Below are 21,540 nucleotides of genomic sequence, written 5' to 3'. Positions count from 1 at the left end.
CTCTTGTCACTGTCCCTTGTTAGCTTTCATCTTTTTGGGGAAGAGCTATTTTAACAGGCCTTGGGTATGGGCTGACACAGGGTCTCTGGTTTGAGTTAACTTCTTTTGTGTGTGGTGCTGAGGATGGACACTAGAGTCTCGCATATATCAGGCAAATGCTGTCTCACTGAGCCACACTCTCAGCCTAGTCTTTACTTTAAAGTGTTTGTAGAAACTGGAAGTTTACCTGGCAACAGGCTGGGTTTTCACCTTTTCTACTTGAGGCAAGGAACAAACTTTTCCCCATCTCTAGCTTTCTTGCTGTTTACAACAAAGCAGGCAAGAATCTGAAACTCAACCCCACAATAACAAACACAGAGGAGCTTGGATGCTGAGGATGCAGGAGGGTTTATTTTTCCCAGTCTCCCTCTGCTCTCCTGGAGGTGGCCCATGGCAACGAGCCTCGGGAGAGCCTCATTCTTCCATCTTCTGTGGGAGAAAAGAAATTGTACACAGGAAATGAGTCAAACTCCATGGGAGGCCCAGCATCCCCTTCAAGGAGAGCAGATGCAAAGTCTGGAACTTCAGAAAAATGGCATTAAGGAATGGCTTTGTCTCCCTTTGCATTGACAAAGAAACCAGTTAAGCTGCTAGGGACAGGACAAGTCAATCTGAAAAGCAAGGGCTTCCTGGACTGCATCTCTATCAACACGAAGACAGGGGGGATAACATGTCTGATCCCCTGTGACTCTTGCAAGAGCCTGGTACACAAGAGTCTATGCTACAATGGCATAAATGGGTGTTTGACCAGTGGCAAGGATGAAGGCACCAAAAGCCATCCTCCGAGCTCTCCTCAGTTGGTCTGTCCATCCTTAGGCATGATGGCCTGTTAGGAAGACACCATTCTCAGGTATCTGCTTTTACCTGGCCTCCCACATCTCGGCTCTTGGCCCTTAGCTTGTTGACTTGAGACTCAGCGATGTCTGCCCTCTCCTCAGCCTCCTCTAGCTCATGCTGGACCCTCCGGCACCTGGACAGCTGTGTGTTGGCTTGCTCCTCCTGCATGGAAAGAAGATGGAGGCTATACAGTTGTGGAACCTCTCTGTGACTCTGGGGTTCTGGGTAGTTGGGGGAACCAGGAAAATGTGAGCCAAGGCTCTACTGACAGTGGTAAGGGAAGATGAGCTGAGTTCTCTTGAGAATGATGAAAGTGTCCTGCCCACAGCTGGTGTGTTATGCTAACTAGGGACTCTTTGCAAGCTCTTCTTGTTCTTCTCCCAAGGATCATCACATGGCCCCCTGAACTCCCTCTCTGCAATAGCTCTCCCATGCAACCTATACAACCCAGAGATGACCCAGGTCCAGAATACTCTCAAGGCACCTGAAGGCATCAGACCATTGGTCCAAGTCCATTCTGTTTTATGTTTGTGATAATTGCCATGTATCTGGGACAGACTATTACATGATTCTGTATTGTCCTGATAGAACCCTACTAATCTGATGTGCATAATCCCCCTACTCTTAACTGGTTCTGGTATTCTTATTTGAGTTAGCTGACCAGGCTCCTGAGAAGGGAAGGAAGAGGGCAAAGGGAGAGGCCATACACCAGTCATTTCTTCCTTCAAACACTAGTTTTCAGGCAGTACTACAGCCCCAAAGCCAAGTGCAGAAAAGGCTGTTCTAGAAGGCCCTTTTACTTTGGAGACTTAATTAATATATTATCTATAAAATTGGAGAAATCCTTGAAGACAACTAGTTTAGCCTTATTAGGCTGACATTTTTCTTTTCATTTAATTTTTAAAGACAGGTTATTCCCATGCAGTGCAGACTGGTCTCAGGCTGCCTCTGGTTTTGGAGTGCTGGAGATCACAGGCTAGTGTCACCAGCCTGCACAATTTATTTTTTGTAAAGAGAGAAGCTACTTCTCATCTTGACCTTGGAATTTTGCTATTTGTAGCCCTTAGACCCAATGCCCTGGAAGACATCTTTCAAAGCACTGGTTTTGTCCCATCTCCTGTCTTTCCTGTTGATGTTAACCTGTTTGATCAGGAGGCAGTTAAACAGGGATGGAAAAGGAGTGTTAGGGGGTTGCTGAGGAAGGCTGGAGGTGGGATGATAAGATGAAGAGTTTCAGAGCAGGAAGACAGGAGCCAGCGCCAATCCGTGGTCTAGTTTGGTCCAGTTAGGGAGAGTTGGGATGCTGCAAGGTCATCAGAGTGAGCTAAGATACTTTGTGGTAGATAGAATGAACCAGGATTGGGTTGGATAAAAAGATTTAGGTTGGGGAAGGAGGTGGTTGGGAGAATTTGGGGAGTTATGAGGGTATAGAAAATTTGGAGGTAGAGAAGATTCCAAACCATAGACCAAAGTAACAGGAAGGACAGATGTTTCTGTGTGCCAAGTCAGACCTGGGGCTCTCTGAGTAACTCTAATCAGTGGCTCCTACCCAGGCTTCATGAGGACACCCTGTTGGGTAGCAAGGTGCACGGGGATCTCTTGTACTCACAGCCTCCTCTGCCTGCCTCTTGTAGGACTTCACTTTGGCCTGTAGCTTGTCTACCAGGTCCTGGAGCCGGAGGATGTTCTTGCGGTCCTCCTCGGCCTATAAATAGAGCACCGACAGCAGAGACCTACAGCCCCTGGCTCCCTGTGCTGGGATGTACTCCACATAGTGATGCCTGAGAGTCTGGAGCTTGCTACCTGGTAAGTCATCTCTTTGACTTTGCGCTCATATTTGTGGGCCCCCTTCAGAGCTTCAGCTCCTCTCTTCTGCTCAGCATCCAGCTCACTTTCCAACTCCCGTACCTGTGTGGGATAAAGAGTATACCCCAGAAGTGAGGTCAAGGCTACTAGCTTTCTCTCACAGACTCACATGCTAGTCATCCTAAGGTGACCTCAAGACTCATTAGGTCAACTTTGAAAGCTCCCAGGAGGAACAGGCTTCCTTAGGGCTCTATGTCAAACAAAGCCCCTTCTTCTTTTATCAGGTCTTGTAACTTTCCACTTCCAGGCTTGCTCTCCAGGCCTCTGTAAGTTTTATTGGACTTGTGAGACTGAGCAGCTGGGATTGGAGGACACTCAAAGTGTCTGTCTTAGGGTAAGGTGACTGCAGGCTCCCGGCTAAGCTAGGAAAACCCATAAGGTATCATGGGATATAGTCCTTCCCTTCAGGAAGGGCTCCAAGAGAAGGATGGGCCTACGTTCCTTCTCATGGAAAAGGAAGGGAAGTTATTTTATTTGGAGCAGAGGGGCAAAAAATAAAAACCTTTACATATTTAAAAGGAACCATGTGCCTAGTAGCAGCCATATTCTAGGGAGGCTCAGATAAAGAACAATTGTACCAGGAACTTCCTGTTGGGAAAATTCTCTCCTCTTTCCTCCTCCTCACCCCTGCCCACTCTTCCATTTTCTCCTTTCTTGGGACAAAAGAGATATTCTAGTAACCACCTCCATGCAGCCCTTCTCTGAAATGTCAATTGTTTATGCAGCCCATTTCAAAAATGATTGAAATAATCCAACACAGATCTGAAGGGAAAAATCAGGAGGCCGAGGAAACAAAACAGTGATCAGGAATGTAAATGAGTAACTGAAATACACTCAGAAAGCCAGCGCAGGACTTCTGGCATTGGGAGGCGGAGATACACCCATCAAACTTCTTTGCAGATGGAGTGGGATGTACCCCACAACTGCAGTTGCATATAGAGATTAGAAAAGCTGGAAAAAGAATAATCTGAGATGAAGAAGAGACAGAGAGCAGCAGGAGCTCTGCAAACGAAGACTGATCAGAGCTAGAAACCACACCCACATGGGGGAATTTCATGGTCATAGAGCATCTTCCCTATGTATGTGTATAACCATGAATCTACATGGGCAAGAAGTAAACATCAAAAGATGTTCTCTTTGCTGAGTGTGTTGGTGCACACTGTTAATCCCAGCACTGGGATGACAGAGGTAGGTAGATCTCGGTGATATAGAGGCCAGCCTGATCTACATTGTGAGTTCTTACACAATAAAACCCTGAGGAGGGGAGGGGAGACTTTCCTACCACTTAAATCTAAATTTCTGGTTCATGGCTCTACCCAAGATGGGTACAAGGCCACATGGAAAGCCAGTGCCTTCTCAAATCACCTACCCTGGCCTCCAGTTTCTGGATCTGCTTCTTGCCGCCTTTCAGCGCCAGCTGCTCAGCCTCATCCAGACGGTGCTGCAGGTCCTTCACTGTCTGCTCCAGGTTCTTCTTCATCCGCTCCAGGTGGGCGCTGGTATCCTGCTCCTTCTTCAGCTCCTCCGCCATCATGGCGGCCTGGGTCAGTTCACAGGATACATCAGTGGGATACTCACCCAATGCCACCCAGAGCACACAGACAATGCTGTAATCTATCAGTGGGATGCCCACCCAGCGCCACCCAGAGCACACAGAAGATGCTGCAATCTTGAGCATAGTGCTGAGTCTCCCCTCCCAGTCATCATGTCCCACTTTGCCTCTCTAGTGACTCTATTTCTCCCAACATCTCTCCAGGAAGCCACTGGGTGTGTTCAGAAGAGATGAACCCCCTCTCCCATGCCCTGGGTCTGAAGTCCCCTTTCTCATCTCCCACTGCCATCTCTGTAGAGAGTGATGCTTACGTCAGTGATGGCCTTCTTGGCCTTCTCTTCTGCGTTTCTGGACTCCTGGATGGAGTTCTCTACCTCTGCCTGGCACTGAGCCAAGTCTGCCTCTAGTTTTTTCTTGGTATTTATCAGGCTCGTGTTCTATGAGAAAAAATTAGAGCTGAGGGTGAAGGTTTCGTATGGGCACTTAAAACAATGAGGAGGGAGGGCAGTGGGCGGGGAGGGAACTGAATCACAGTCATGATCGCTTCTTATCTTCCACACGAGTGCACTGGTGGGGACAATATCATTCCTGACTGAACAGAAAGTTCTGAAACAGAGCCAAGAGCTGTCCATCAGAAAATTGGGTAAGTGATAAAGGGAGAATTTCAAACATTTGAGGATGGATAGATTATTCAGTAAAAGGCATGGGAACAAGAACATGATTGATAGACACATCTACACAAAATGAAAAATATTTCTACTGATTAAAATAGGCCATGCATGGAATTGAAACAGGAACAGTGATGACAAACTAGAAAACATTATCTATCTATGAAAAACAGTCTTGTCCTTATATAAATAAGATGTATTAGTGAGGGAAGGGGGCAAGAGAATAAAGTGGAAACACATAAGAAATATGACAGACACTCAAGTGATGAAATGATCTACCTCATCGTTAGTAAAAAAAAACCTAATGATAATGATAATAATAACAAACCAGTGATGTCTGCTTCAGCAATCAAGTTGGTGAAGATTTAACATGTAGGGACTTTTAGAATTTGTAGAAGAGTTCTCACATGGCAATAGATGGGAATAAACTTGGGACAGAATTGTTAAGAAGTAATTTACATGGGTTATATAAAAAGGTTATATATATAAATGTCTTTACTGTTTTAGCCCTGAAATTTATTTTCTTCCAGAAATATTGACAATAGTTAACACAAATGAATGCAAAAATTTAGTCATTAAAGACAATGTTAATTAGTCTTTACAAGAGTAAAGAATTTTATTGGTAACAATTTGAAATAGCCAGCCATAGAGGATTGATTACAGTCATAATATTCAATTTTCATAGCCTGCTTTTTTAAAAACTGTTGAAACCCACAGCATTGAAAACTAATTTAAGAGTTAGAAATATATTCTGGACACATTGTTAAATGAAACGAAGAAGTTGCAAAAGGTAAGTTTTACAAAAGCATAATATTTATGTAATTCACAAAGATCTAAGAATGAGAAATCCTAATGCATTGAGCAGTTGATTTTTTCTTCTGTTTGTTTATGCTTTATATGTTTTAGATCGAGTATCTTTAAATTTTTTATGAAATTAATAAAAATTAAGCGTTTTTTTTTAGAGCGGGGAATTCCTAGTGTCCTAAGATTTCAGCTTATGTTACAGGTTGAGCATTCATTCTCATTTGAACTCCTGAAATTCAGATAAGATCCAAAATCTAAAACCTTGAGTAGCAGCAACATGATATCAAAGTGCAAACTTCTACATCTAACCTCACGCGATGAGGCATTGTCAAAATCATCTTCAGAGTGTGTGTATAAAGAAATGAGTTTCAGGTTTAGGCTTATCCTCAACCTCCACTATCTCTCATTATGCCTATGGAAATATTCACACATGCAAATCATCCCAAATCAGAAACACTTTTGCCCCCACCCCCCAGTAAACCTGCCATGTGTATTTCGGATAAGGGTTTTTTAACCTGCATTTCTTCTATGAATCCTTCTCTGCTTCCTTGTTCCAATACCACAACAAACAGCCTGCAAGATCGTTCATCTTTCATTCTGATCAAACAGAGCTCAGAGCTCTATCAAATTAAGAATCAAAGTTTTCCTGGCTTGGTCTTGACTGCTAGTCTAGGAGGAGTAGGGGGCTCCTTACTAAGGCACCTGGGCTCTATCTGTGCCATACCACACTTTGATGTCCCCTCCCCCGCCCTCGCGGATGATGAGGTGGGGGTGTGCAGTGGAGGAGTTACCTGGGGAGAGGAAGCATCTGCTGAGCCACTGCCCTATCTGTCCCAGAGCGGATCTGAGTTAAGGAGGCAGCGTACCTGGGAATGGAGCAGCTGGACACGGTCACTAGAGTCCAGCAGCTCCTGCTCTGATAGTCGTCGGGTCCGCTCTGTCTGCTCCAAGGCTACCTTCATTTCCTCCAACTCCTCCTGCAGGAGGCCATTCCTGCGCTCCACAATGGCCAGCTGCTCCTTGAAGTCCTCATTGCTTCTCTGGGCGTCGTCCAGGTGCAGCTGGGAATCCTTCAAGGAAAACCAAAAGTGATGGCAGAGCTTCAGGGTGAACCACGAGCCCATAGGTCTGCCAAACTGGCTGGTGCTCACCTTAAGCTGGCCTTGGACTGTGCGCAAGTGTTTCTGGGTCTCTGCCACCTGGCGGTTGGCATGGCTCAGCTGAATCTCCATCTCATTGAGATCGCCCTCCATCTTCTTCTTCAGCCTCAGGGCGTCATTGCGGCTTCGGATTTCTGCATCTAACACACTTTGCATGGCCTCCACCGCACGCTGGCTGTTTCTTTTTATTTGTTCGATTTCCTCATCCTTTTCTGTGACCTTGCGGTCAAGCTCAGATTTTACCTGGCTTAACTCTAGCTGGACCCGCAAGATCTTGCTCTCCTCATGTTCCAGGGAACCCTAAGAACAAAGGAGCAACAGGGATTTTGTGAGCAACACTGTTTCCTTCCTTCCTTCCCTCCCCCTCCCCCCTACTCTCTTTCTTCTGAGATAGGGTCATGTGGTCCAGGCTAGCCTAAAATTCACTATGTAACCCAGGCTGTTCTTGAGAGCTTGTTTGGAGGTTCTAGTTGGGGAGAGCAGCTACTTACATACCCTTGACCAAAGACCTGTCCTCCTCTTTTGGGGGAAGCTGTCCTCTTTGACTGAGCAGGCAGCTTTGGAAGGGATGCACATGAAGCCATGAGGGAAGAATAGGATACCTGTCTAGCCAGCCAGATCAGCTAGAATCAACCCTAGTATTCAATGGGTGACAGATGTCGCAGTCAGATTGCCCTCACATCCAACACAAGCTGTTCTTAAACTCATGATCCTTCTGGATGCTGGGATTACAGGTGTGGGCCATCATACCTGGGCATCACCTTCAATAAGCATTCTCTTTCAAACTATGCTAATATGGCATTGTGATGCTCACATAGAGAACAGTGCTCTGACATTTGAGCATTTGATGTGTTAGTGAAGAATAGAGAAAGTCAGACTAAAACTTTGTATCTGCTATTAAATAATCTTATGTCTTAAAAGCATCAGAGCATCATTTGATTTGGTAAATATTTTTTTATAAATGGTGTATTTAATAGTAATTATAATTCAGGAGTTGATCTAGTCTCTGTAGGTTCAGGACAACTGCTCTCTTGTTATCCTGCATGAACCAAATTCCAGAAACATCTCAGCTGCCTAGTTGTTCTGTACAGACCCCTACTGACTATGACACCAGGAGACTCTGGGTCTATTTTGATGACACAGGATTCCTGGTAGCCAAAGATTCTGTTTCTGTATGAAACTCTGCTGGCTCTCAGGATGCTTGGTGACTGACAATTTCTTTCTCAAGAGGGACATATTGAGGACATTATGAACACATTTATTCTCAAAAGGGAACATAGAATAAATGACACAAGGGGATAAATGACCCAGGGCTGATTGGCTGCTCTTCCCAGTGAGGACTCCAAGCCTCTGGCTGGAAGGGCTCCATATGGGTGGATGGGTGCTCTTTCTGGTTCCTATCTGATTCCAGACAAGCCACTTGCCTCCACCTCTTCTAAGGCAGCCTGGAGATCAGACTTCTCCTGTTCTACTTGCTTCTTTGTCTTTTCCACTTCCTGGAGGTTTTTGCCCATTTCTGCAATCTGCTCAGTTAAGTCAGAAATCTCCTCTGCAAAAGACAGGCTTGATTTAGGATTTCAAAAGACTCCGGCTCACAGCATAGGCGTTTGCCAGACAAGTTAGAGAATGGCAGTTCATTCATGACATTTACAGAGGAAAGAATAGAGGAAGCTGTTCTGATGAAGTGGAGACACAGACACAGAAGTCTTGCCTCACCTGAACTATGTAGAGAATGAACAACAAGAAGAGAATTCTTTATGACTTTAAGTATACACATCATGAAGGACCAGAAAACTCAGACTCTGAGTCTTTCAGAATCAACAAAGACTTAGGGAAACCTGGATACTGTCTAATTTTATCAGTCAGAAGTCTGAAGTCATTAAGAGCTTTAGTAACAGGCTCAAGGATACAAGGTCACTTGAAGACTAGAATCTCTGAAGTCTCTTGTATTGTAAGAGCAGCAGGCTTAACAGCTCACTAGGTAGCTCCAATCCTCAAAATAAGGATCGGGGGGCCATTGCACCTTTCATGAAGAGGGTCTAAGCCTTAGGGAACACTAGGAAATTTGAGGTTTGATGGATGAGGATGCTACAAGGTCATGAGAAGGAGGAAGCTGTGCCTAGCAGGGGCTGGAGTTGGCAGGATGAGGGAGGACAGTATAACCCAGCTGTGCTCGGAGGGAGCTCACCTTGCAGGTTTTTATTCTCCCGTCTCAGTGTCTCTAACTGATCCACCACCTCCTCATAGGCATTCCTCATCTTGAAGATTTCAGTGCTGAGAGACCTGGACTCCTTCTGGGCAGCTTCCAGCTCTGCTTGGCTTTCATCCAGTTTTTGCTTCCACTCTGCAAGGACCTGCAATGAGGGGATGGGGAACCTGAGAAACAAGATCCTGGGAGGACTTGGGAGAGACTGTTCAAACACAGGCTGTGAGCAGTGCCAAGGCTTCACCCTCTCATCCTTGAGGACCAACAGAAGAAGGCTGGCTCTACTCTAGACCAGGGACTCCAAACCCAGATGTCCCTATAGGTGCCCTGCTGAGTTCTTAAATATAATACAGGTTGTGTATTACTGATCTGACAGGTAATTGTCTCAGATTTCAGAATATCTGGAGAATTTGTGTAGCCATGGAGATCTTAGAGATGGGACCCAAGCTCGATACAAAATGTTCTTCTGTTTCACTTCCTACATTGTGATCATAAGAAATGTTACGTAGTACTTTGAGCATGCTTGTGTGTATGGAGCTGTATGTGAGTATACGATGTGCATGTGTGTGTTTACATGTACAATATGTTTGTGAGGGAGAATTTGTATCTGCCTGTAGGTGCGAGCATGCTATGATGTGCATGCAAAGGTCAGAGGACAACCCTGGATGTCAGTCTTCACCTTCCATCTTGAGGGGAGACGCTGAGTCTGCTAGACTAGCTGGCCTGCGGGATTTCCCTGTCTTTGCCCCCCATGGTCTGGTAGGAGTGCTGTGATCACAGATGCTCATGCTGTGTATTCAGCTGAGAATCTGAACTCAGGTTCTCATGCTTGAGTTTGTTTTTATCCATGGAGCCATTTCCACAGCTTGGCATGTCCATGCTTTAGCTACCCCTCGTCACATGAAATTGGACATGGAATGTTTTTCCCTTTGTCGTGTCATGATGCTCAAAAAATTTAAACTTGGAGTGTGGGTTAAAGATATTCAGTCTACATGACAAGCTCATCAGACTTTGAATTAGCTTTGATTAAAATTTCCCTTGGAGAAACCACAAGAAACTCCCTGAATCTTCCAGCCAGGAATGGAGGATCTGGTTGCGTGCATCTTAGAATGCATGTGTGAAAGACTACTGTGGAGATCACCATGTCCATGAAGGAGTTGGGGAAAGACCTTGTCGAAGTTTCTTTGCTTCTTGTCCAGGGTGGTGCAGGCTGTGTTAGCCCTCTCCAGGTCCAGCATCAGGTCATCCACTTCTCCCTGAAGCCTCTGTTTGGTTTTCTCCAGAGAGGCACACTTGGAGTTGGATGCCTCAGTGTTTTCCTCCGCCTCCTGGAGCCTCTGGGCCAGCTTTTTCCTAGGAGGACCAGATGTTGTTATTGTCACAGCAGAGTGGGATATTTTAGCAAGTAATTATCACATTGAAGGAGACTGGACAGTCTAGAAGAGGCTACTGAGATCTGACACGTGAGTGGGGAGGATCCTGTGCAGTCACGTGCACATAATGATGTGTAGTGAACAACATAACCAATGGTGATCCAATAAGACTATGAGAGAAGTTAAAAAAAAATCTCTGTCACCTAGCAATACTGTAACTATTGTAGCAAGGCTACTGTTTAGTTGATCATTGGAAAGTCTAGCACAGGCAACATTGTATAGGTGCTAAGTACTTCATACTTCAAACAGGGTGTCACTGGGCTATATATTGTCTGTGCTACACTTTTTGCTCTACTTATGAAAGAGAAGTTTACTGTAAAGTGCCGTGATTTATTAGGTCAGTAGCAGTTCATACAAGTCAGGAATACTGAGTCCCCTGATTCCATCAAGAGACCATATGGAGGACTGGCTTTCATACCGTCGAGATTCGCAAACTCACTCTTAAAGATTCCCATGATAAAATCTCTAATGACGTTTCTCGGAACACACCCCATGGTCTCACTGCATATCTATATTACTAGAATAATCCTGAAATGCTTAGTGGCAAAGTTGGTCTTTAATCAGTCACCAGTTGATCCAAGTGGAAGGACAGTTCCTAGGACAGTGGGGATACTCTCTGAAATCTTTAAAAACTACAGAGGAAAGAGAGAGATTCGCTCCAGGTAGCGGGGAATGCCCTTCTGAACCTTTTTCTAGGGCCTTTTCTCCCATGGGGAACTTGGGTCATACTTGGCCTCCTCCAGCTCCTCCGTGCGCTGTATGGCATCCGTCTCATATTTGGTCCTCCACTGGGCCACCTCGCTGTTGGCCTTGGACAGTGCCCTCTGCAGCTCGGCTTTGCCTTCCTGTTCCTCCTCATACTGTTCCCGCAGCAGGTCACAGTCATGGCGGGAGGACTGCAGGGCATGGGCCAGTGCGTTCTTGGCCTGGGGATTACAATGGTAACCAATTGCAAATCCATATGGGCCTCTTCCTAGTGAAGATATGGATCATTTTTCCCAATTTTAAACATTTCCATGTTGCTTCACAGATTTTGTCCTATCAGCATATCTAATATTTGATTTTTTAAAAACATTCTCTCCATGATTATATTTACTTTTATAAGAAATTATTACATCATAGTAAAGAGAAAGCTATTAATATTTAGCCAACCATGGTACTACATATCTCTAATCTCAGTACTTAGGAAGCTGAGGCAGGAGGATGGTGAATTCAAGGGCAGTCTGAGCCACATGGCGAGGTCTAAGTCACAGTAAAATCCTCCCTTGATGCCCTCCCAAGTTGTCATAAGAAATATTAGAAATTTATACAACAAACATCAAGCAACATCATCAGCACCTATTTAGATGGTTCGCATGTTGTAGGTCTGTGCTTTGAAGCTTGCCCTCTGTTTCTTAATTAAGTAACTGCTAAAAACCCGCTGTCTACACCGAAGCCTTTCAGTGGCTGTAATGGCAAGAATTAACATAGTTGAAAAGTTAATCATCTTGCTACTTCAAGCAGTGTGACCATGAAACAGCTACAGCATCCTCTGGGGTCTCCAGAGGCCAGCATCCCCCACACTGGGGACCCCTGGTGTGAACTGATGCCCAGATTCTCCTTCTGCATTTATTACCTTCTGGACAGGGCAAATGTTTCTCTCTAGCTTTAATGGTTGCAGTGCCACCACCAAAGAGAAGAGTTTTATTGACCCAGGACAATGATTTCTACATTTTCATCATTTTTAGAAGACAATCAAACACAGAACTTTGCCTAAGGAAGGAGCCTTACAGCTACAGTGAGAGGCAGGGAAGGGTGGCCTCCTGCCTCCAGTGACCTGCACTACTTGTTCTGTCGCTGGTTCACACCACTCCTCCTTGGGCCCTAGCCCACCAAAAACCTTCCTTCAGAGTAGAAAGACAAGAGATAAATGTAGTACTCTTCTTTGTCAGAAATGAAAGATAAAGGGAATTTCAAAGGCTGCCTTGTAAATCTCTCCCACACCACAGCCGTCTCAACCAGATCAAAGCAAACTTCCTTGATGCGGGATTTTGAATGTCTAGATTCCTGTTTTAATGCTTGAAACACTAGCTTCAGTAGCACTTACTGTATACACTGCTCTAGTGAGATTTTATTTACTGTCCACCAATACAGTGTGTGTGGGGGGGGCTCATTCCTATCCATTTACAGACCAGTGGGTACACATGTCTTATAGACTGTATCTAGATGCTGAAGTTGCCATTACTATCATGTTACTTTTGTGTTAACACCCAAAGGCTTCCCCTAAGTCGTGTAGTCTTTGGGGAGAAGGGGTACTTAGGAACTAATCTTACAGGAGGTAGCTTACAAAGAAGATGACATTCTAAGATGCTGGGGTGAGTTTCTGCATGAGATAGTCTAACTAGTGCAGTAGTGGGAAGGGATGCTCCTGACTGGAAGGGATGTTTATCAGGCCACCCGATGGGAGATGGAGGTGTAAAGGAGATGGGGTGCCTTGTTAGGGTTTTCTAGCCCTGAGGAGAGGTCCTGTCATTCAGGAACAGGTTATTATGACACTGAAGCAGAGAGAGATGAAACATCACTGATACTGTGCTAGTCTATCACTGATATCTAGCTAGTCTTCCCTCTAAGCCACCCACCTCCCATCAGCCTCCCTCCAGGGCTGCATTACTTGGCTGCTCAGGTTTATCTGACAGCTGTTCACCTAAAGAGGCAACCTTACCTTGGTTTCTTCCTCCAGTTGCCTCTTAAGCTCTTCCAGCTGCTGGGTGAGGGCCTGCTTGCTTTTGGTTAGCTGTGAAACCAGAGACTCCTTCTCTTCTACTTGGTGGTTCAGCTCACCTGCCAAACAGATGGGGCTCCCCTTGAGCATGGCCGACTGCCAACCACCATGCCCCCACTGGGCCCTGGAGGCTTGCCATCCTCACCGTTCTGCGTCTGCAGCCTTGCCTTCTGCATGTTCAGATCGTGGATTAACTGGGTCTGTTGGTCATCTTTGGCTTTGATTTCGTTAAATTGGTCCTCCACAGACCGGCACATTCTTTCCATGTTACTCTGAAAAAACAAAAAGGCCGGTGGGAATGGGGAAGTGGGTTTCTGGGCTCAGTGGAAAACTGGGCATTTTGATAGTGGGGCTTCTTGTTGGACAAAATGAAATTATGGAGCATATGAAAGTTGGTTTTAAGAACCATTATCATTTTGGATTTACTTTAATTTTGTGTGTGTGATTGCTCTTCAGCTTTGGTTGGTATGCACCCAGTGATTAGTAAACCGGTTTCTAACATGATGCCATTCACAGGAACCTTGGGATCATGCTGGATAATAAGCAAGTCTATTGATAGATAGATACTATCTGCAAACCCTGCCTACATGGTGCAGTGTTTCTTTCAGCCCTACAGCGGTTCCTGGGGATGGGTTATAGAGATGAGAATGTCACTACCCCAGCTTCCCATCTGCCTGTAGTTGTATGAGGTTCATTCAAACCTCCTGTGCATGTTTCAGACTTCGCTTCTCTTCCCTCCCCATTAAATATAGAATAAAGTGAGCATATGCTTTCCTTTAGACTGGGACAGGTGCGGCAGAAGAAGAGCTATTAAATCAAAGATGGTCCTCAAGGAGCTCAGGACCTGTTTGAAAATGACGCATGTGGAAGACCTCCAGCAGGGGCGGGGTCTGAAAGGAAAGATAACTCCCAAAAAGAAAACGCAAAGGATACAATGACTTAAAAAATGTAGAACAAGAAACACTGGCCTTTAAAGCCGTGAGAAGAGAGTAAAATAAGCCATTCCAGAAGTAGGATGCTGCAAGATGAAACTTGGCCTCTGGTGTAGTGGTATCTTGAGGAGTTGGGACTTTTAAAAGGCGGGGCTTCAGTGAGAGGTAATTAGGTCATTTGAGTACCATTCACTGAAGGGATTGATGCTGGTCTCTTAACACTAGATTAGTAGGCATGAGAATGAGCTGATGTAAAACTGACTGACATCTATGTTCCTCTAAGAAACACTCCCACCAATGTGTTATCATCTGCTGTCCTTTCTTGAGCTAAATAGATGCTGGCACATCTTCTCAGCTATGGCTCAATAAAGCTATTTTAGTATAAAATACAGAGCCTCGGGTACTTTACTACAGCAATAGAAAATGAACTAAGACAGGGAATGACTAGAATTAGATTCCCAGCACCCCTGTCAGGCAGCTCCCACCCATTTGTAAGTACAGCTCCAGGGGATCCAATGCTTTCTTCCGGTCTCTGTGGGCACCTGCACATGCATGCTCTCCCACCTCCAAATAAAATAAATCTTAAAAAATGAAGAAAGCAATAATATATAAAACAGAATCTAAAAATAGATAGCAAAGGGACTGTGGTGATAGCTCAGGGGTAGAGCATGTGTCTAGATCATGTGCAAGGCCCAGTGTGTTCAATTCAAGTAACACAGGGGGGGGGGGCATATAGAGACTCACAAAAGACAAGAGACACACACAGAGACAGACACAGAGAAACAGAGAGAGAGAGAGAGAGAGAGAGAGAGAGAGAGAGAGAGAGAGAGAGAGAGAGATTCCACAAGCCTATTTTTTTTTCTGACTTCGCCTCCTACTCCTCTTCTGGTTCACTCCCGAACCTTCTGGGATCCTCCTTGAGAGACTCACTTCCCCACTGGGGTCAGCAGTGTTTCTCCCAGCCCAGCCAAACAGTTCCAAGTGCATCCTGGGGCATCCTGGGATGAGAACAGCTCTTAAATCAGGGAGGCTATCCTTGCTCTCTGAGGGGAATTCTTCCTGAAGTCACAGAGAGGCAGCTTTGCTGTGAAGGTGGTTGGGTTTAATTGTCAGAATCTCCATTTGCATGAGCCCCATGGAGAGTGAGGAGCCCTGGGAAGTTCCATGTAGGGAGGAGAGACAGAATATATTCCCAGATAGTCTCAAAGGAGAGAAAGCCATGTCTTCAGTGTCTCAGTAACTTGTGCCTTTTCTTGCTTATTTTTACACATGTATTAACATGCTGACTAGGGATCTGACCAAGTAGCAGTATGATTGCCCAGCATGTGTGAGGTCCTGGGCTCAATCTCCATCCTCTCAAAGCAAGAAAAAAAAGCAACTAAATAAATGCTCATTTTATGCTTCGTTTTCCTAACTTTGCATCTACTTAATCCTCAGCATGCACAGGCACAGTCCTTAGACTGAACTCATAGCAGATCCAAAACAATGGAAACAGTTATGGGTGGTGGTGCACATCTGCAAACCCTGGTACTTACACTTGGGAGCTGAGGAAGGAGACTGCCACGAGTGCAGGAGCCAGCCCAGGCTGCACAGGGAAACCTCATTAAAGAACAAACAACAACAACAACAAACAACAACAACAACAAGAACAAAACAAAGCACCCAGAGAATTGAAAATACTAAAACAAACTCATCTGTGCTCAGCATGTGAAAATGATTTTAGCTTACGTTTACTTCAGTTTTAGGGTTTTTTGAGACAGGGCTCCCATGTGTAGATCTGACTGGCCTAGAACTTGCTATGAAGCAGGCTGGCCTTAAACTTATGGTAGTCCACCTTCTCTGTCTCTCAAGTGGTGGAGTCACAGGTGACCACACCGCAGACTTTTCCTTCTGGTTGTTATGCCCTGAATAACAGCTCAATGACAATGACTTTCACAGCATTTACATCATCCGAGGAGGTGTGACTTGCAGAAGATTTAAATGAGAGGGTATGCACGGGAGAGGGTGTGCACTGGAGGTGGTGTGCATGGCAGGGGGTGTTTACACATTCTCTGCCATCCAGTCGAAGTCCTCCTTCACTGTGGATTTGGTGTCCATGGAAGCCCTAGAACCAAACCACTGCAGATACTAAGGAGTGACTATTCCTTTCTTTTCTTTTGTTTTTCTCTCCCTCCTTCCTTTTCTCCTTCCCTATCTCCCTTCCTCTTCTTCCTCCTCCTTTTCCTCTTCCTCCTCCTCCTTCTTTTGAGTCAAGGAAGGTCTCATATAGCCCAGGTTGGCCTCACTATGTGTCTGAGGATGACTTTGAACTCCCCCACCCCCACCCCAGACAGGATCTCACTAGCCCTGGCTGTCCTCGAACTCACAATCTAGACCAGGCTGTCCTCTAACTCCCAAAGATCACCTGGTATAAGAAACTGGTATAGAGAAGACCATGCTCACAAAGTCCAGGTGTTAGCCAAGCTACCGATTTATTTCCTGTATATGCCAAATGGACTGGAAGAGTCAGGAAAGGTCTCATGACCTTGATGGTGGCAGATCGCTCAATCAAACTGGGACAACTTTGCTCTGCGTTTTTGTGTTTTCCACAAAGACCGGAGTTAAAACTAAATCTCCATATATTGAGAGGTAGGGCCTCTGAGTGGGGAGGGGTGTGTGTGTGTGGGGGTTAATAACAGGCCATGAGGAATCCACTTTATAGGGAGTAAGGGTCTCTATAAAAGAGGCTGGGAAGATGGATATGTTTGCACACACCTTTAATCCCAGCATTCTGGAGGCACAGGCAAGCAGATCTCTATGGGTTTGAGATTAGCTAGGTTTTCATAGGATTCCAGGCCAGCCAGAGAGAATCTTCCTCAAAAACAACAAACAAACAAACACACAAACACACAAAAACAAGTAGGTAGTTCTCTCTTGTTCCTTTTGACATTGGAGGACATGGGGGGAAGGCACCATCTTCGAAGCTGAGAGAGCCCTGGCCCGACACTGAGTCTAACAGTTCCTTGATCTCAGACTTCCCAGCTCCCAATTGTAAGCAGCACTTGTTATTTATAAAAATGCCTGGTTAAGATGTTTTGTTATAGTAGCCTCAGTTATTTAGGGCTGTGACTTGAAAGAATTTAAAGAGTTAGGAAAATCAAAGTTAGGCAAATGGTAACAATTTATGACATACAGTGAGTTTGGGGCATCAAATTCCACTTGCTCACGGAGTGGGAAGACATGGCTGCCAAGGCCAGAGAGTCAGTCAGATACCTTTGACTTGGAGACTGTTTCAATGTTGCTGGCCATGTCATCTATCTCCATCTTCAGCTCACTCTTCTCCTTCTCCAGCTTCTGCTTGACCCGCTGCAGGTTGTCGATCTGCTCCCCGAGCTCCGCCACAGTGTCAGCATGCTTCTTCCTAAGAGTGGCCGCTGTGGCTTCATGCTGCAGGGTGGCCTCCTCCAGGTCCCTGCGAAGTTTCTGGAACTCGGCCTCTCTCTTCTTGTTCATCTCAATCTGGGCTGAAGTAGCCCCACTGGCTTCTTCCAGTCTCTCACTGATCTCCTCTAGTTCCCTGGCCAGGTCTGAACGCTGCTTCTCAATTTTGGCTCTGACTGTGTGCTCTGCTTCAATTTCTTCCTCTAGCTCTTCTGTGCGGGCCTGTAGGGGTCATTGCAATTAGTAAGGTTGTCAGGGTGGAGAGCAATCATTTCAGGAGCAAGTAGGTACTAAGGGGATAGGGAAAAGCAGCCCGAAGTTGAGAACATGTTACGATTTAGTGGGGAACAAAAGGCCAATGGCAGTTGTTTGGAAACAGCCTATGTATCCGTCAGTAGGGGAATGATGAATCATTCGTGATGAGTGCCTTGTCATAATGCCAAGCAGCAACTCAATGCTGCAGCAAGTCTACTACGAAAAGCCCTACAGAACATGCCAATATGTGAAAAGAGGCAAGTTGTATCCTGTGCTTAGGATGAAAAGATTCATGCTGAAAATCTGAAGGAATGTGAAATATGAGTTTTTATATATATACTATATGTTTTCTCCAGGTCTTCAATATATACATAAACACATAGCAAAAGGGTGCTCAAAGATCTGTATCTACCAGAAACTGGCAGTTCCTTCTCAGAAGACTGGCAGGCTTTGGGCTTAGGGACAGTGGCCAGTGCTCCTTTAGCGGCAATTATTGGCCATGTAGGTCATTCTTTTCAAGGATATATATATGCGACTTAGAAAATTTAAACTATTTATTTCAAAAACTGATGTGCTGCTGAAGCAGAGAGGAGAAAGAAGAAGAGGAAAGACCCACAAATAATGACACAAAAAGAAAAGAAAGAACGGGAGAGAGCAAGCTGGGCACTCGCAGACAGCTCTCTGTTGAGGAAGGACCAGGCATCTTCACCTGTAATTCTTTAATCTTCTTCTGCAGCTGCAGACTGAGGACTTGCTCATCATCGATTCTGGTTTGTAACTGACTCATTTCAAACTCTTTTCTGTAAGCAGATTGAACAAATAAAAGAGCATGAGACCTGGGCCTTTTGAGGAAGCCACGGTTGACTTTCAGGCTCAAATGGAGGGGACAGAACACCAATCATCTACTTCTTCAGTTTCTCCTCCAACTGTTGTGTGTCATTCTCTAGATCCATGATGGATTCCTGGGACATTTTCAAGTCTCCTTCCAGCTTCCTCTTCACTCTCTCCAAGTCAGCCCGCAGTTTCTTCTCCTGCTCCAAGCTGCCCTCGAGCTGGGAAGACACAGGTGGAGAAGCAGGCTTACTTACATCAGATAGCACAGTCACACCCATGACCCATGGCCACCAGCCCCAGAAGGAAGGAAGCCAATCTTCCATCCTCCACTTCTGTGTTCTCTATCTTAGGGGGTGGGTATCTTGGAGGCTTCCTGGTACCTCTTTTCAGATCATTCCCACCTGGCCTGTTATAGGCCATAATTTCCCATAGGGATAAGTGGGGGTCCATCACTCCTCCCTCACCTGTGCCACCCAGCTCTGAGGAGAGTCAGACAAGAGACTCAAGTATGTGTGTAAGGCACAGGAAAAGAAGTGTATCAGGGAACATATCTACCCTGACCTTATTAAAGCAGAAACATACAAAAGGTCTAGCCATAAGAGGGAATATATCCAGCTAACTTGAAACCTGGCTCTTGTGTCATGAACAGTAAATCATTATGGAGAAGAAAAAGGTTCCTTTTCCCGGCCTATTTTTCTGTTCCATTTTTGAGGTGGTGTAGGTGGAAGTCAGCGTCTCACACATGCTGTGCCACTGAGCTATACTCTTGCTTAGCATGAGGCTCTAAACACTGTGGAGAAGAACTGGAGGTTTCTGAACCTGGAATGCCTATAAGTAGATGCTAAGGATAGCAGCGGTTTATGCTTTACTGAAAATGTTGTGTTGAACCCTTTCCTTAGACATCCTATGGAGTCTAGCTATTTGTATTACCCCTAATTTATCAGTGGGAACTGATGGCTCCCAGGGTCATGTGACCTTGTGTTTGGGGCCAGGCACAGCTGGAATCTGGACTCAGACTCTGCCTCCAGAATCTGAGCTCTCTAGACTGATCCCTACTCAGCCCCATCTTTGCAAGGCTTGGAAGTCACGTGTCCTCACGTCATCTGTCTGCTGTTCCAGCTTGACATTGATCTTGATGAGACCGTTCACTTTATCTTCTTCAACCTGTAGGTCATCCAGCGTCTGCTGATGGGCTTCCTGCAGAGACTTCTTTTCTTTTGTCAGTTTGGAAATGGTTTCTTCAAGTGCTGTCATTTCTTCAGAGAGATTCTTCACCTAGGAGAAAATCCGAAACCAGTTTAATAGTGAAATGATGAAGCCAGCAGCTCCCAGCAACAAAGCCTATAGCTACCCTCCTGTGTCTCTAGCTTCTTAGCATTCTGGGACAGGTTGTTTCTCAGTATATATATATAGTCAAGATCGCGTATGCCCCAATATATATATATAAATTTCTTTGCTTATTATTTTAATTTTATTTCATCTTATTTTTAAGAAAGGTCTACAGATAGTTCCCAGGCTAGCTCCTAGGCTTAAGAGATTTTTCTGCTTTAGCCTCCCAAGTAGCCAAGACACCGCCCAGATCACTGCACTAACCAGCCTTGCAGGGTTTTTGTGAGACAAAGTCTCCCGTGGCCTAAATTGACATTAAACTTGATGCATAGCCAAGGACAATCATGGACTTCCAACCTTCCTGCCTCTACCTTCCATATGTCGAGATGCGGCAAGTATCTTAGGGTGTGAATATCTTGGGGGTCACCCATGTTCAGTTTTATGTGATTTTGAGATCAAACTCAGGGCTTCACCAATGCGAGGCAAACACTCTGCCATCTTCTTCCCTGGTCTACCCTGGTGTGTCACATCCCTCGATCAGGACAAATCTTTACAGAATGTATTATATTTCACTGGGAAGGACTCTATTAAGATGCAAATGCACCAGGTGTGAAGGACAGCACAGCAGTCCCTCTTCATACACTTCTAAACATTTGCCAGGCAACTGAAAGGGGTTCTTAATAAAGCAGGTAGGGGAGGGAGAGGCCTGAGGTGTGAAGCAAGAAAATCCAGAAGATGTGCTGGCAGGAAGTGGCCTGGGGGCACCACACATGGAGCTTTCAGGCATGAATCAGAAACTTCTAGGTAGAAGTTGGTAATTCCTACCTGTGACCTGAATCTAATCAGACATATATTTAATCTATGTTTTTTGAAATGCTATCAACATTGGAAAAATGAGTCTACCCATATCCTGATGTTTGTCTCCTCAGAGAAGTCTAACCCCTCAGCAGGGTCAAGACATCTACATTACAATTCATAACAGTAGCTAAATTACAGTTGTGAAATAGCAAAGAAATAATTTTATGGTTGAGGGTCACCACACATGAGAAACTATATTAAAGGGTCACAAATAGTTGAGAAAAAAAAAAAGTCCTATCACTTCATGGGACTGGGTCATGGCTGCCATGGTGAGATGGGCAGCTGGCAGACAGTGTTAGCCGCACTCTCCACTCTCCCATTTCCATTCCTCGCTATCGTTTATCCATCACTGACTCTGAGTGTCATCTGCCATTGTCCTCTCATGCCCAGCAGACTTCATCCTTTGTCCTGCCTCATGGGTAGCCCTTATTGGGTGAACCATGCCGTGTATAAGCATCTGTGTCAAGCTCACACTTTTGTGCTGTGTGCATGCGCTCTTCCTGTTCATTTCACTTGCACTTCTCCCCACTGAGCCCCAGGTGCTTCATACTCGGCTGTTACCTGACTCACCTCGCCTGATGCCCCA

The 21,540-nt window shown here is 45.3% G+C and overlaps 1 protein-coding gene across 2 annotated transcripts in view; it reads right to left on the bottom strand.

The window, feature by feature from the left end:
• Positions 1–363: 363 nt before the first annotated feature.
• Myh13 (myosin heavy chain 13) overlaps positions 364–21,540 on the bottom strand; it is a 52,332-nt gene continuing 31,155 nt past the window's right edge. For both annotated transcript variants that reach the window (XM_028780061.1, XM_028780062.1), the window contains 18 exons: positions 19,866–20,042; positions 18,840–18,985; positions 18,643–18,733; positions 17,511–17,900; positions 13,472–13,598; positions 13,267–13,385; positions 11,295–11,491; positions 10,302–10,485; positions 9,115–9,280; positions 8,351–8,475; positions 6,918–7,226; positions 6,633–6,836; positions 4,606–4,731; positions 4,112–4,282; positions 2,680–2,784; positions 2,486–2,581; positions 904–1,038; positions 364–468 (listed from right to left, as the gene is read on the bottom strand). In XM_028780061.1, the coding sequence (XP_028635894.1) occupies positions 454–468; positions 904–1,038; positions 2,486–2,581; positions 2,680–2,784; positions 4,112–4,282; positions 4,606–4,731; positions 6,633–6,836; positions 6,918–7,226; positions 8,351–8,475; positions 9,115–9,280; positions 10,302–10,485; positions 11,295–11,491; positions 13,267–13,385; positions 13,472–13,598; positions 17,511–17,900; positions 18,643–18,733; positions 18,840–18,985; positions 19,866–20,042 (2,883 nt within the window). In that variant the 3' untranslated portion in view covers positions 364–453. The remainder of the gene's footprint in view (positions 469–903; positions 1,039–2,485; positions 2,582–2,679; positions 2,785–4,111; positions 4,283–4,605; positions 4,732–6,632; positions 6,837–6,917; positions 7,227–8,350; positions 8,476–9,114; positions 9,281–10,301; positions 10,486–11,294; positions 11,492–13,266; positions 13,386–13,471; positions 13,599–17,510; positions 17,901–18,642; positions 18,734–18,839; positions 18,986–19,865; positions 20,043–21,540) is intronic.

Source organism: Grammomys surdaster, unplaced genomic scaffold (genome assembly GCF_004785775.1).
Source record: "Grammomys surdaster isolate TR1022 unplaced genomic scaffold, NIH_TR_1.0 364, whole genome shotgun sequence".
In the NCBI taxonomy this organism is placed as follows: Eukaryota; Metazoa; Chordata; class Mammalia; order Rodentia; family Muridae; genus Grammomys; species Grammomys surdaster.
This window is presented reverse-complemented; position numbering and strand designations above follow the sequence as displayed.